At 47.0% G+C, this 13,312-nt stretch overlaps 1 protein-coding gene across 9 annotated transcripts in view; it reads right to left on the bottom strand.

The window, feature by feature from the left end:
• FBH1 (F-box DNA helicase 1) overlaps positions 1 to 13,312 on the bottom strand; it is a 50,110-nt gene that overhangs the window by 20,719 nt on the left and 16,079 nt on the right. For 8 of the 9 annotated variants that reach the window (XM_030321100.1, XM_030321104.1, XM_030321103.1 and 5 more), the window contains 12 exons: positions 11,889 to 12,019; positions 11,648 to 11,783; positions 10,183 to 10,373; positions 7,718 to 7,810; positions 7,290 to 7,384; positions 5,390 to 5,558; positions 4,451 to 4,673; positions 3,344 to 3,431; positions 3,173 to 3,259; positions 2,336 to 2,472; positions 233 to 332; positions 20 to 141 (listed from right to left, as the gene is read on the bottom strand). In XM_030321100.1, coding sequence (XP_030176960.1) covers positions 20 to 141; positions 233 to 332; positions 2,336 to 2,472; positions 3,173 to 3,259; positions 3,344 to 3,431; positions 4,451 to 4,673; positions 5,390 to 5,558; positions 7,290 to 7,384; positions 7,718 to 7,810; positions 10,183 to 10,373; positions 11,648 to 11,783; positions 11,889 to 12,019 — 1,572 coding nt within the window. The remainder of the gene's footprint in view (positions 1 to 19; positions 142 to 232; positions 333 to 2,335; positions 2,473 to 3,172; positions 3,260 to 3,343; positions 3,432 to 4,450; positions 4,674 to 5,389; positions 5,559 to 7,289; positions 7,385 to 7,717; positions 7,811 to 10,182; positions 10,374 to 11,647; positions 11,784 to 11,888; positions 12,020 to 13,312) is intronic. The other variant, XM_030321101.2, reaches the window with a different exon arrangement.

The raw sequence follows: 13,312 nt of genomic DNA, 5'->3' as shown, positions 1-13,312 counted from the left end.
AACAGAAATTTACTCTTACCCCAATCAAATGTATCCTGGCAGGCACTTCTCCTTCGGTCACCCGCACGGCCTCATCAAACACATTGGCATTGGTCCGGGACAACAGGGCCACCTGCCCCTTTGTGTCACCTCTAATGCCACCTTTTGGGAGAGAGTACAAACTGTGGCAAATCCAAATAAACAGGAAAACTAATTTTTGTAGCAAATAAACAGAGAGTAACTGAAGCCTTACTCTGATGGTTTCCTCCGACCAAAGTCTTTTTCCTTACTCGCTTGCAGACATCCAAGATAGTAGCTCCCACATAAGCTATTTCTACACCAAATCTAAAACTCTGCGGGAAAACGACAAAACAAAAGGAGTCAACAACCCCTCCCTGAAGTACATTAGCATCTTTCTATCACCACCGAGTCCCGGCCTTGCCAAACCCAACTGGTCACCCCCGACACCCTACATGGAAAGGGGATGGGCCGATTCCCCACGGTAAGCCCACTAGGACTGAATGGAAGAATCTTAACCACCAAACCATCGCTGACTTGACTTCAAGCTTTCAGAATTGCATTTTTCCATCTCGAACCTTCAGGCTACCTATTTTTCTTTATTCCTTACCCCCAAATCCACACCTGGGAAATTCTCCCACCACGGGCTCTGTACTATTTTTCCCACCACAGCTACCAGCTCCACTCAGCTCAGCAACCCGAGCTTCCTGCTTCACCCCCTGGGTCTCTCCCTCCTGCTGCCAAGCGAGTCTCTATGCCTCTGACACATGACTCTTGCCCCGCACACTTTCATCGGGCCACACCCTGGCCACAGACACGGAAGAGCAGCACGTGAAGGAAAACGTGATGCATGCACTTTCAACATCCCTCACAGCCTTGATTCCTTTTATTCCCCAAGACCAGTGGAAAACTTTTAAGCAAATCTACCCTTCCTTCCAAATCAAATCTAATGAAAACGTGTAAACTACACAAAAGATGGAGGGAGGGCGGGGGGGCTTCTCCCCTTGCCTCCGAGACTCCCTAACATTAATTTAAAACCACGGCCCCACGCGGCCGGCCATCAGTAGTAGCTTCCCTTCTCGAGCATTCCCTGCACCTCCCTGCCTCCGCACACGGCAGAACAATTCCCCACCCTTCAAAACCTGGCCCCATACCCAACACTTCCTTGATCACTGCAGCTAGAAAGACACCACTTGTCTCCAAACTCCTGTATTTATGTATGTATTGCCCTCTTCCAGGCATTTATGATTTAAACACACTACTATGTGCTTCGGTGAACGTCCAGAATGCTGTCGAAGGAAAACACGAGACTTTGAACAAATAATACTTGGCTGCTGCAGAACCATTCGGCGTGAGCCGTGCCCCAAAATCTAAAAATAAAATACCCGTGAGTCCATAGTGATGTAAACGACTGAATAACTAAGTGGGAGGAGAAGATAAAATCTTCTTTCCAGAAGAAATCTAGACAGGTACTGGAAAAGGGAGGATCATTCCAGCTTTTTCAGAAAACCAAGGACGCCACCAGTTGTCAGGCTGGCGGTGGCAGACAGACGTTTTCCAAAATTTTCCTTTCACTTGAAAGCAGGGGTTTTCTCTTTGGCTACAAACGTTTGTCAGCTGTTTTCCTTGAAGTCACAGCCCCCTCCGTTCATTTTTGAGAAAACGCCAAACACCCAAGTCTGTCAGCCGCTCTCTCGAGTCCCAGCGGCGCTGCACACGACAGCACGCCGCTGAGCTCACAACCCGCTCACAACCGCGCCCGTGCGTCAGGGCGGCGCCGTGCGTCAGACGCGGCTGCGTCAGAAGCGGCGGCAGGCACGCTCGGGCGTGACGACAGGGCCGTGCGACAGGGCGGCGCGTCAGACGCGGCCGGCAGGCACGCTCGGGTGCGCAGACGCACCTTCCTCGCCCTCTGCGCTTCGTCACGCGGAATACTGGGGACGTACCCAAGGGCCAGCAGCCAGTCACGTCTGCTGCGTCACCAGGGCACGCTCGAGTGAACCGCTCGTTTGCTTTACTCCGAGTGCGTCACAGGGAAGAATACGAAGACTGCCAGCACCATTTGGTGCCACCCCCTCGATTCACGGGAAGGCGCCGGCAGTGCGAGTGAGAACACGGACACAGAGGCGCGTAACTTATGCAAACAGTTTGGACTCCGCAGGCCCCCTGAGCAGCACACGGCACCACGGCGGAGAAGCGAGGATTTGCTACACACCCTGCGCCCGACGGGAAACCCTGCGCGGTGCCTGGCGCACGGTAACCAGCGGAAAACGAGGCTGGGGAAGCGTCATGCTCGCTTATATGGTTCCGGGGACTCGGAAGCAGAGAGAGCGCTTACCTGTGTGAGATAGAAGACGTGCGTGTGAGGGACTGTAAACAGAGCATTGACCGCACCGCGGAAGGTATAGATCTGTTGATGTGGGTCCCCTACAAAGATTTTCCCACATGGCTGAGACAGAACTATGTTCATGATAGCTGCAACCAATAAGAGGCACGGTAAGAGAGCTGAAGGATGCCAACGCACAGAGCAAAAAGAAACCATATTTACCACAGAAAAAGATGAAAATGCTTTATGAAACTAAGCCAGGGCACTCTGGACAACAGAGTTGTCTTTCCCTGCGGGATACGCAGGCAATGCAAAGAAACAACTGTATCATGGACAAGAGAAACCGTTTCTAATCCTAGGAATGCAGATTATTTTTAGTCCCGGATAAGTGATGGAGTCTTAGAAACCACATTGGCAAATAAAAAAAATGAGACAAATTGCCTCCTCTATGATTATAACCCAAAGCTCAGAAAGGACCTACAAAGTCACACTGTTTTCTATCAGCCACTTGAAAACCACACAACGCAAACTTTCCACTCTGAGCTGACTGGCTGTGCCCACTCAGCAGGAGTCTAGGACCCGATCGCCTGATGACCTAGGCTTAGTCAACGTTTTAAGAATAACCAAAGCAAAACATTTACAGGAAAATAAATTTGCTCTCAGTGGGGGGAAGGACAAGTGCTGGAACCCAGAGTCAAATAATGAGGGATTTCCGCATGACTAAATTATCATTTGCTCCTCCTCTTTATGACAAATGAGAATAATCAACTTATTTCACATGTCCTCTTACATAATCGTGATGTTGTTTCTATGTGTTTGAGACTACTGATGTCCTGAATAGTTTATCACCTGGGGTACAGTCCTGGGCCTCATCCACAAAGATGGCGTCAAAAGAGGCAAGCAGAGGCTTGCTCAGCTGCCAGAGTTTCAAATAGCCTAAAAGAAGGGAGTAGCAGGAGTCAGAACCCGTAAGTGGAACAGTCACATTTAACAGATGTGGAGATCTGGGAACTGGCATACCATCGTGAGTCATTTGGTACGCCTCTTCTTTGCATTCCCCCAGCTTCCGCATGTTGTCCCAGAGTCGGCTTGCTTCAAGGACACCGTTCTAGAAAGCAAGTGACATGGCAAGTCACGGTTTAAGACCCTCGAAAAGACACCTCCTGAAATCACTTTCATTCCCATATACAGAGGTCAGAGCAAAGGCACCATCACAGCACGGTGAGCGGCAGTCACCTAACCTCCCTCTGGCTCCACGATAGCCTTTGGACAATGTCAAGTGCAGAGATGAGTAAGAAGCTGGGGCCATACCAAGCCCAGTGACAGAACATCGCTCAAAGAGCACAAGATTTGGGGGGGGGGGGGGGCGCGCATAAAGGGCACAAGATCTGATGAACCAGAAAAAGCTGGACTAACTCTCTAGATTTATGACTGACCACTAAACCATACAAACAATGGCTAATAATTAAAAAGACAATAAAAATGAGAAAAGTGATTCCCGATCTGTAGATTCTACATTCAGCAGACCCACTCACTACAAGCTCTTATAAACCCTGGGAGGATGCCACTACAGCGGAGGGATCTGCCACCACAGCAGAACCGTGACAAAGACCTGGTCCGGGCTCCCGTGTTCCTGTGTCTGGGTGGGTATAAACCTCATCTGTCAAATAAAGAGGACCAGTGTGAAGATAAGTCTGTGAGTGCGCTTCACAGAAGACACCGCACACCTCATGGCTATCGAGGCAGGCCTGCAGTCTGACCCTCCACCTGGACTCCCTGCCAGCAGGTTCAAAGAAACGGAAGATAGGGGCGCCTGGGTGGCGCAGTCGGTTAAGCGTCCGACTTCAGCCAGGTCACGATCTCGCAGCCCGTGAGCTCGAGCCCCGCGTCGGGCTCTGGGCTGATGGCTCGGAGCCTGGAGCCTGTTTCCGATTCTGTGTCTCCCTCTCTCTCTGCCCCTCCCCCGTTCATGCTCTGTCTCTCTCTGTCCCAAAAATAAATGAACGTTGAAAAAAAAAAAAAAATTAAAAAAAAAAAAAAAAAACGGAAGATAAGCAGAACACTGGATCATGTCAGCTCTGCTCATTTGTCCTAGACCCGTAATATGAAAAACAGTTAGATACTCACCAGCTTTTCACTCTGTTCAACCATGACTCTCTGTCCTTGGCTGTTCTTACACCAGATAGGCACGTGATCAATCGTCAGCTCTTCGTCAGCCGAGGCAAAGAAGTTTTCTAAAGTCTTACACACGAGCTTGGCCCTTATGAATCCGCCTTTCCCTTCAGCAAGGACAGAATTGACCATGAAAGGGGTCAACTTGAAGAGATTCAATTTCTTCTTTAATTGGTACCTGGAATGCATACCCCAGATAAACAGTATTTGACTTTACTGGTAACATGGGATTTAGTGTCTCTCCACTACCCCAACCCCCTTCTCTACAGTGACACCACCTGGCCACCTGGAGTGTCACATATACATGAGGGGTAAAAGAAAAAAAAAAAGTTAGAGAAGTTTAACAAGGTCCATGTAGGATTTGAAATGGCTTCACCAGGCTTTCAAAAATTCTCACATAATAACCAGAAAGAGGGAGTGGCTCAAGGCAGACACTATTACTCCATGGTGTGGACCAGACTCCAAGAGGTCTGGGGGGACACTCGAAGCTCCCTGAAGCCTTCACGTCTGATGGTATGCTAGTTCAGAGGCCCCCAGGAGGCCTGGGCGGAGTGCACTTCAGCTGAGATGTCCCCCCTCCCTCAGCCAAGGGAAACATGTCAGTCAGGATGGTGAAAGTCTGCACTTCAGACAAGTCATTTTGACTTTCTGTGCCTCAGCTCCAGAAGAAGGAGGATGCTCACCTCAGTAAGACACTAGTATTTGCAAACAATATATTTTTACAGGGTAAAAGTAGAAATCACTAAATATCTTTGTATTTCCTGCCTTTGAATGGAGAGAAAAGCATTAAATTTTCTCAGTGCTGTTGTATACAAGTTCATATGTAACCATGATGATCACAATGGGAAAAACAGGAATTAGACACAACAATGATGGTGGCGACGCCATGCTCACTTCCGCCCGACGTGTCCATAGGCCATGGAATGAAAGGTTTTGCAGATGACATTGCTGGGGAAGACTAGCTCGGCCTGCTTTGCGATGCTCTTGTTGAATGTCACATACAGAAACCTGCTCTCAGACCACTTCTCAGCATACTTGACCAGGGTAGAGGTCTTCCCGGTGCCTGGGGAAGCCAAGAGGAAAGGAGGTGACCCTCTGACCAGGAATAACTGTTGCAAAGGATGTCCTAATCAAGTCTTATCCATGCTTACCTTGCCTCTTGCCTGACACCAGACAGTGACAAGTTTCTCAATACTGGTAAAAACTAAAAATGGTGCAGTGCAAAGAGGAGTGGATTCTAAGCCAGATTGACCTGGGCTGGGATCATGGCTCTGGCAGGTTCTAGCCGAGCACCTGACCTCACTGACCATCACTTTGCTCCTCAGCCATGTGTGGGCAACACTGACTATGTAGGGTCTGGCAGGATAAAGATAACCATCAAAGATAATCCCAGCCGAGAAGTTCAGTAAGAGTAGCTATTGCTGGCGTAGGCATCAGTAATGCGTCAATAGCAAGAGCACGCAAGAGAGATTCAAGGATGCTTCTGGCCCATTCTGAGCTCTCTGGTGTGCCCTGCCTCTCCACCGTTCACTCAGTTATTCAGTTACCATTCACTTCACAAGTACCTATGAGCACCCACTACATGATCAGCTGTATGCTAAACACTGGGAGTATGTTAAAAAAAAAAAAAAAAAAACATAAAGCAAGGTTCCTGTATTATAATCTTGTTGGGAATACAATACTAACACAGTTGAAACAATTAGAACAAAATGAAAGTATGACAACTCAGTAGACCAAAAAAGAATATGAATTTGGAAACAAAAAAATCTCACCTATAAAAGAAAAAAAGAGTAATTCTTTCCCTACCTAACAGGGCTACTGTGAAGATTAATGACACAGTGTGGAAGTATTTATAAAATGTCTGTGTTGGCTATACTTCTTATATAATCAGGTACCAAATAGTTAATACACACGATCAGTTGCTGTAAGAGTTCAGAGATCACGTAGGACTCAAATGGCTAAAGAAGGCTCCATCAGGAAGAAACGAAAACGACAGAGTCAAACACAGCAAAGAAGGGGGTGGGGGGGAGCGAAGGGGAGGGGAAAAAAGCATGTTCTGAGGAAGAAACAGATCCAGCTTTGAATTCTACCTCCTCCACTTATTTATTTAACCTGGGGCAAGCCATTTTAATTTTTCTGAGCTTCAAATCCTTATCTATAAAACACAGATAACTAACCAGCCTTATGGAACATTGTTAGGATTCAGCACAGTGCCAGGCATTTGATGAATGGTTGCTGTTGTTTATAGTAGGATATTTAGGCAGAAAAGCAGCAGGAAGGAATCTCAGGTAGAGAAAACAATATGGGCGAAGGTTCAGACAAAAGAATAACCAAGTACTTTAGGAGACTGTAAGTACAATTAATTGACTGAGGCAAGAAAATGACAGACAGCGTATTTAGGAACGTAGGTTAGAATCAAATAGTCAGGGAAGCTCTTAGACTTTGCCCTACAGAAATCAGGGAGCTACTGACACAGGACCTGCCACTCCATGAGCCATCAGTGACCGAGCATATACAATGACAAATGACGAGCTGGGTCAATCCTGGTGGTATCTATCCCACAAACTAATTCCTATGAACTATTTGTCCAACCTAGAACTCCAGTGTGGATGCTCCCTGGATTAAAAAAAAAAAAAAAAAAAGGCAAGCATTCCCTAACAGCTGCTTCTAAAAGTATTTAATTGTGGGAGTTGGATAAGAGAACAAGGGAAGAAATTCTGGCAGGTAACGGAAGGGGGCGTGGGGATAAGAGGCATGAATCTGACTCTAGTCCACGACTGGCGAGCTCCCTTACCTGCAAATGCCATAATCTTTACCACCTGGAGGGGTTCCATCTTGTGGTTCAGAATCAGCTGTTGTTCCTGTGTGAGCTGGATGGTTGTTTTCTTGCTATAATCATTACAGAAATTAGAAAAATAGAAAGGAATTTAAAAGACCAGGTGACGGACCGTCACAAAGCAAACAGGCAAATCGGAGAAACAAAATTAACCAAACAAAAGGCCTTCCCCTTGGGGTGATAAAAATGCTCCAAAGCTAGCTTATGATGTTGGTTGCACACTCAGTAAATTTACTGAAAGTCACTGAATTGTACAATTAAAACGGGTGAGTTTTATGTAATGTAAATTATACCTCAAGGAAGCTGTTAAGACAAAACACCTCTCCTCCTTAAGAAAGAATCGAGACTAGAAGACAACACACACACACACATCCCTATACACATACCCTGGCCAAACCGATGGTTCCTCTTTAACTTCTGCGGCCTGAGTACAGGAATTCTCCTGAAGATACAGGCAATAGAAAATGTTGTAGTGAATCCTAATAGGGAAAAAGCAGATTTAGAGATTTTCAAATTAAGTCACAATCTGTATCTTGTTTTCCACAGATGTATTTAGATTCCTTACCATTTCTCAAAAGAAATACCTACCACCATTTTATGGAAATAAAAATAAAAACTAAAAATAAAACACTTTAAATATACCTAGAACTGACCAAAACACTCGGAAAGCACAGCTCGGGAAAGATGCCTGGCTCCTTTGTAATGGCAAAGGAGAGAGACCAGGACATGTTCTTTGGGGAACAAGTCACTAGCTATGACCCTAAGAGACAACACAAAAGCAGTAAGAACCAGCTGAAAACAAATGTAAATTCTACTCCCAGCAGTGAGATTCTTGTTCAGAATCAATTTAACATCATCTTATCTTTCTGAGACTCCTTTGCTCTGCTCTCTGCTTCTTGTAAGGTGATCACTGGTGGAGAAGCATGAAGAACATTCTATCTTTTAAGGGCCCAAAGGAAGGGTGCTACACAGATAACAAGATATGATTACCAACGACTGAAAACAAAACGGCCTCCAAGTCACCACGAGGGGCCAAAGATGACACAGGGCACCTGCTAGAGGCGACTCCAAAGTCTATGTTCACACCGACCCCAGACTTCGCTCCCTCCATCACCAGCTGCCCACATTTAGTGCACCGCTCCCTGCACCCAGAGTGAGAAGTGATCTCCAAGCAACAAACCCCTTTAATAACATGACACGTCAGTGTCCAGTATTATTATCTCCCAGGTAAAGCAGGACGAAATACAGAAACACAACAAAATTCAACACATCACACCCTCCATCCCTTATCTCTGTCCTTGTGAGCATGGAGGTAATTAGCAGGTTCAAATTTGCACTTGAGAACATTATTCACCATTTGTGTATCTGTCTCACCCAAATTAAACATTAAACTCCTTGAGGCGCCTGGGTGGCTCATTCAGTTAGGCGTCTGACTTCAGCTCAGGTCATGATCTCACGGTTCGTGAGTTTGAGCCCTGTGCCGGGCTCTGTGCTGGCAGTTCAGAGCCTGGATCCTGCTTCAGATTCTGCGTCTCCCTCTTTCTCTGCCCTTCCCCCATTCACACTCTGTCTCTCTCAAAAATGAATAAACGTTAGATACAAAAAAAAAAATTATTAAACTCCTTGTCCCATGGTGTGGGATACAACGTAAATTATGTTCAATGATGAAACTTAACTCAGAAACACAGCGTATACTGCGACATTTCTGGAGAATGAATGCTCCATCCGACGGGGCCACAGCTCACAGGGCACCACCAGCCATGCCCATGGACTCCAGAGGAAGGAAATCCTCTCTGCACCTTCCGCTTTCCCAGGACAGGTGCATCATCACACCGCCTGTCTCTGGGTCGGTGATCAGGGCCCTCTGACCGCTGCCCTTCACAGCCTGGATTTCATCCTGACTTCTCACTGTGGCCCACATCAGCTTCCCTCATCTGGCCACTGTCGGCCTCACATAACCACGTACTGGTGTCCTTATTACAGCCCTCCACACTAGACTGCGTCTGTTCCTTGTAGACACTAACTTCGTTCCCGTCTTTGGGCCCTGAAATGATCTACTCCTTCTGCTAAAACATTCTCCCCTCAAACCTTAATTCAAATGGCCCAGCCCCACCTTGGCATTCAGGTTTCCATTCAAATGTTACTTCCTCAGAGAAGCTTCTCCCCACCCCACGTAACGCAGTGTTCCCCGCCTCCTTTGCCCGCCCCCCAGGTCTTTTTCTTTGTACCGCTTCCCGCTCACTAAAATGTCCCTGTTGAATGCATCTACTTACGGTATCTGGCTCCCCTCCCTAGAACACACAGTCCACGGAGGCAATGATATTGGCTGACTCATTCCCAGTGGCATCCCGGACGCCTGAAAAACTAGCTGACATGCAGCAGGTGCTTAAAGTTTGCTGCGTCTCTCCAACCTGGCCTGTGTGCACCTGCTGGCAAGCAAAAGCAGGACGGTCGCTCGGGATCAACAACCCACGCGCTAGAGGTGATCAGGCAGGCAAGAGTCGGCCACGATTCTTACGTCCTGCCCCAATAGACAAACGGACGAACCAAATCCTAATGCTTTCCTAGGAAGATCTGGCCACTCATGAACGAAGAATTCCTTTAGTGAGGGAACTTTCACCTGAGGCTTCTGGAGCCCTGAACGTCCACTTGCCTCAGTGCCATGTCCCACTCGAACAGCACTTCCCATCGCAGAGCGCCCTTCCCTGCCTCGCCACGCGGGACTCCCACACTCCCCTCCTTTCACGGCTACAGAAGCGGGAGCGCGAAGGTGTGCTCTTGGGCTGGAACCCACAGCAAGCATGGGACCTCTCCCCGCGCCCCGGCCTCAGCTCTGCCTCCCGTCGTTTACCGGTTGCTGATGTTGATCCCCTTCTCCCTCATGGCATAGAGAAGCACGGCGATACAGTACAGGGTCTCCGTGATGTCTGGCATGGTCACGGTGGAGCTGGGCCGCCTGAGGCAGAAGAGCAGCTGCTGGATGTCGTTCACACTGCTAGAGAGGAGCACGATGGCCGCCACCAGAGCCCACACGTTGACACCCTGCGAGGGGAGGGGAGAAAAGACCCAGAACACAATTACTAAAACCACGGCACACAACCAGTGAGGAAAGCCGAGCCTGGGGTTTGGCTGCCATCTCGAATGGCCCAAACTGAGTGCAGACTTCCCACACGGCATTTGGGAAACCATGGGAACCTTTTCTTTCACCCTAGACTCCTTTCTTCTCACCACTTTTGGATCTGAGTTCTTAGTTTTCTCTAGTTAGGAAACATTACTAAAGGACCTAACGTAGGACCTTGCATACTTGCATAGAGAGGACGCTCTCACCTCCCCACCATTCCTGGCCCAGCCAGTGCAAGCTCTCGGGTCCACAGAGACTCAACAGGGTCCAAGCAAGCACACATGACATGGGTACCCGCTTGGGAGGCACCACGGAGCAGAGACACAAAAGGAGACAGCAATCTTTCGGGGAGAAAATCAAGACTGACAACTCTCTGGCACTAAAACATTACTACTACTTACTTCGTGTTATTCTTTAATAATTATTAAACTTTAAGTTAAATATTAAATAAATGATTGACAATGAATCATGATGGGCACAGCATGCCGTAAGGATCTAAGAAAATGTTCACCAACACGGAAACGATCAACCCTAGACGTGCGTCTTTTTCATTCTTATCTCGCCACACATCTCTTCACTCCAGCCAGCCCGAGAAAGACATCTCACTCCACCATCACCAGCAACCACTTCAGCAAAGCCAGAAATGCACACGGCTGGATCTCCACCCATCTGCTGGTTGCAGAATACAGGCTGAGGTTGCACGTAGCTTCCGACAGAAAATTTAAGAATTCCTGATCTAGATAAGGAGCCATAGGACTGAGTCAGGAAACTGAAGACTATTTCTAGCTTCCCACTGACTCATGAGTGTCTGTAGTCAGAACCTTAATTCCTCTGGTCCTTTCAAATAACCCAGTTGTTGGCAATGAATGGGCTACCGTGTAAAGAAATCCTTATTAGCCACAGCTTTCAGAGGCCAGATGACCACTTTCTGTTGAAGATTCTTCACCAGGATGGGAAATCAGATAAATGTTCTTAAAATTCCTTCATCATTCCAAAATGACGAATCTATAACAACGTGGTCTGTTATTTCCATAATGGGACCAATGAAAAGACTGAGGCTTCAAAGCAGAGATCAAAGAAAGATTTTGAAAATAAATCTAGAATGATCTTCAGCCAAACCCAATCACCAATACGCTTCTTCCAACGAGAAAAGGCGCTGCATTCGCCAGCAACTCCCCACAGACACTTCACTTACCGCAGCAGCCGCGTAGAGATCGGGGAGGTGCTGACGCACGCAGGCCTCTGCCTCAGGGAGGAGGAGGTGATCCCTCAGACTCCACAACGCCCGTCCGGGATCCACGCTTGGGGAGCACTTAGTGGTGGCTGTATAGCTGTACGACATTCACAGCAGAGTCGGTGAGAAAGGTGACCCTCAGCGCTAACGCATGGGAAAGGACTTCAGAGACGGCCTTCTTCCCAGAATAAAAGCAACTCACCGGATGAGGTTGAGCACACACAAGTCCGACTCCTTCTCTATACCGGAGTTCAACAGGATGCCATCCACTTTGCTCACGGCTTGTTCTTCATTCATCAGGTATCGGTAATACAGCTTCTTCCAAGGAATGAACTGAATAGTTTAAAAAAAATCCAAAATAACACGCAGGCAATGGCTACAAGACAGCAGATGAAGCCACACACATATAAACAACCTTCTAACACTTGAAAAGCACTTAGAGCTCACAATTCAAAAGCTGGGCAGGTAGGGTCGAAACATTATGCACGTTTTGGTTGGAAACTAGGAGAACTGGGCCCTGGTTTCAGTTCCAACACCGACTTGATAACAGAATCCAGGGAAAGCTAATGCTTCAATTTCCCTTATCAGGACACTAGTACCTCTGAGTTTTAAAGAAGACCAAATAATATGAGAACCATGGCTGTACTAGTATCAGACAAAAATAGAGTCTATGTCAAACACTACTCTGAGAGAAAGAAGGGGATTACGTTAAGATAAAAGGGCCAATTCACCAGGAAGATAAAACAATCATAAATATGTATGTGCCAAATATCAGAGCTCCTAAATATAGGAAACATAGACAGCAACATAATAGTCATAGAGATTTCAATACCCCACTCTGAAAAAGGAACAGAACAATCTCCGAGCTTGGAGCCTACTTCGGATTCTGTGTCTCCCTCTCTCTCTGCCCCTCCCCTGCTTGAGCTCTTTCTCTCTCTCAAAAATAAATAAACATTAAGAAATAAAATAAATGCCTTTAAAAAAAGAGAGAGAGATTCCAATAACTGAATCAGAAATGAGGGAGGGGACATTACAAGTGACATCACAGACATCAAAGGGCACGAACAATTGCACATCGATGAATTGGACAATCAAGAAGAAATGACAACCTAGCAAGGCTGACTCATGAAGACACAGAAAATCTCCACAGACTAATAATAGGTGACTGAGTCAGTCACCAAAGACCCCCAACAAATAAAAGCCCAGGACCAGATGGCTTTGCTGGAGAATTCTCCTGAGCATTAATTCTTTTAGAAGAATTAGTATCCTTTCTTCTCAAACACTCCAAAAAAACTAAAGAGGAGGGAGGACTTCCAAACGTATTCTATCAGGCTGCCATCACCTTATACGAAAGCCAGAGAAAGACAGTGTGAGCCACAAAAACGAAAGCTGTTACAGAAAACCGGAAATAAACACATCATGTCATTGTTAGCAATGATAAAAACAGCATCAGTCTAACATTTCATGAGGTGAGCGTAAGCCAGGATATCTTTCCCCAAATCTTCCCGAGCAGAATGGACAAAGCCCTCGCTTATCCCCATCTGTGACTCTTCAGTTCGCGCTGGAGACATCTCAATTTAGTGGGTAGAAATACTAGGACATTGAGTTCCCATCTAAAGGCGGAAA

The sequence above is a fragment of the Lynx canadensis genome, chromosome B4 (assembly GCF_007474595.2).
Source record: "Lynx canadensis isolate LIC74 chromosome B4, mLynCan4.pri.v2, whole genome shotgun sequence".
NCBI lineage: Eukaryota > Metazoa > Chordata > Mammalia > Carnivora > Felidae > Lynx > Lynx canadensis.
The sequence above is the reverse complement of the archived record's forward strand: the minus strand, read 5'-3'. Positions and strand labels throughout refer to the sequence as shown.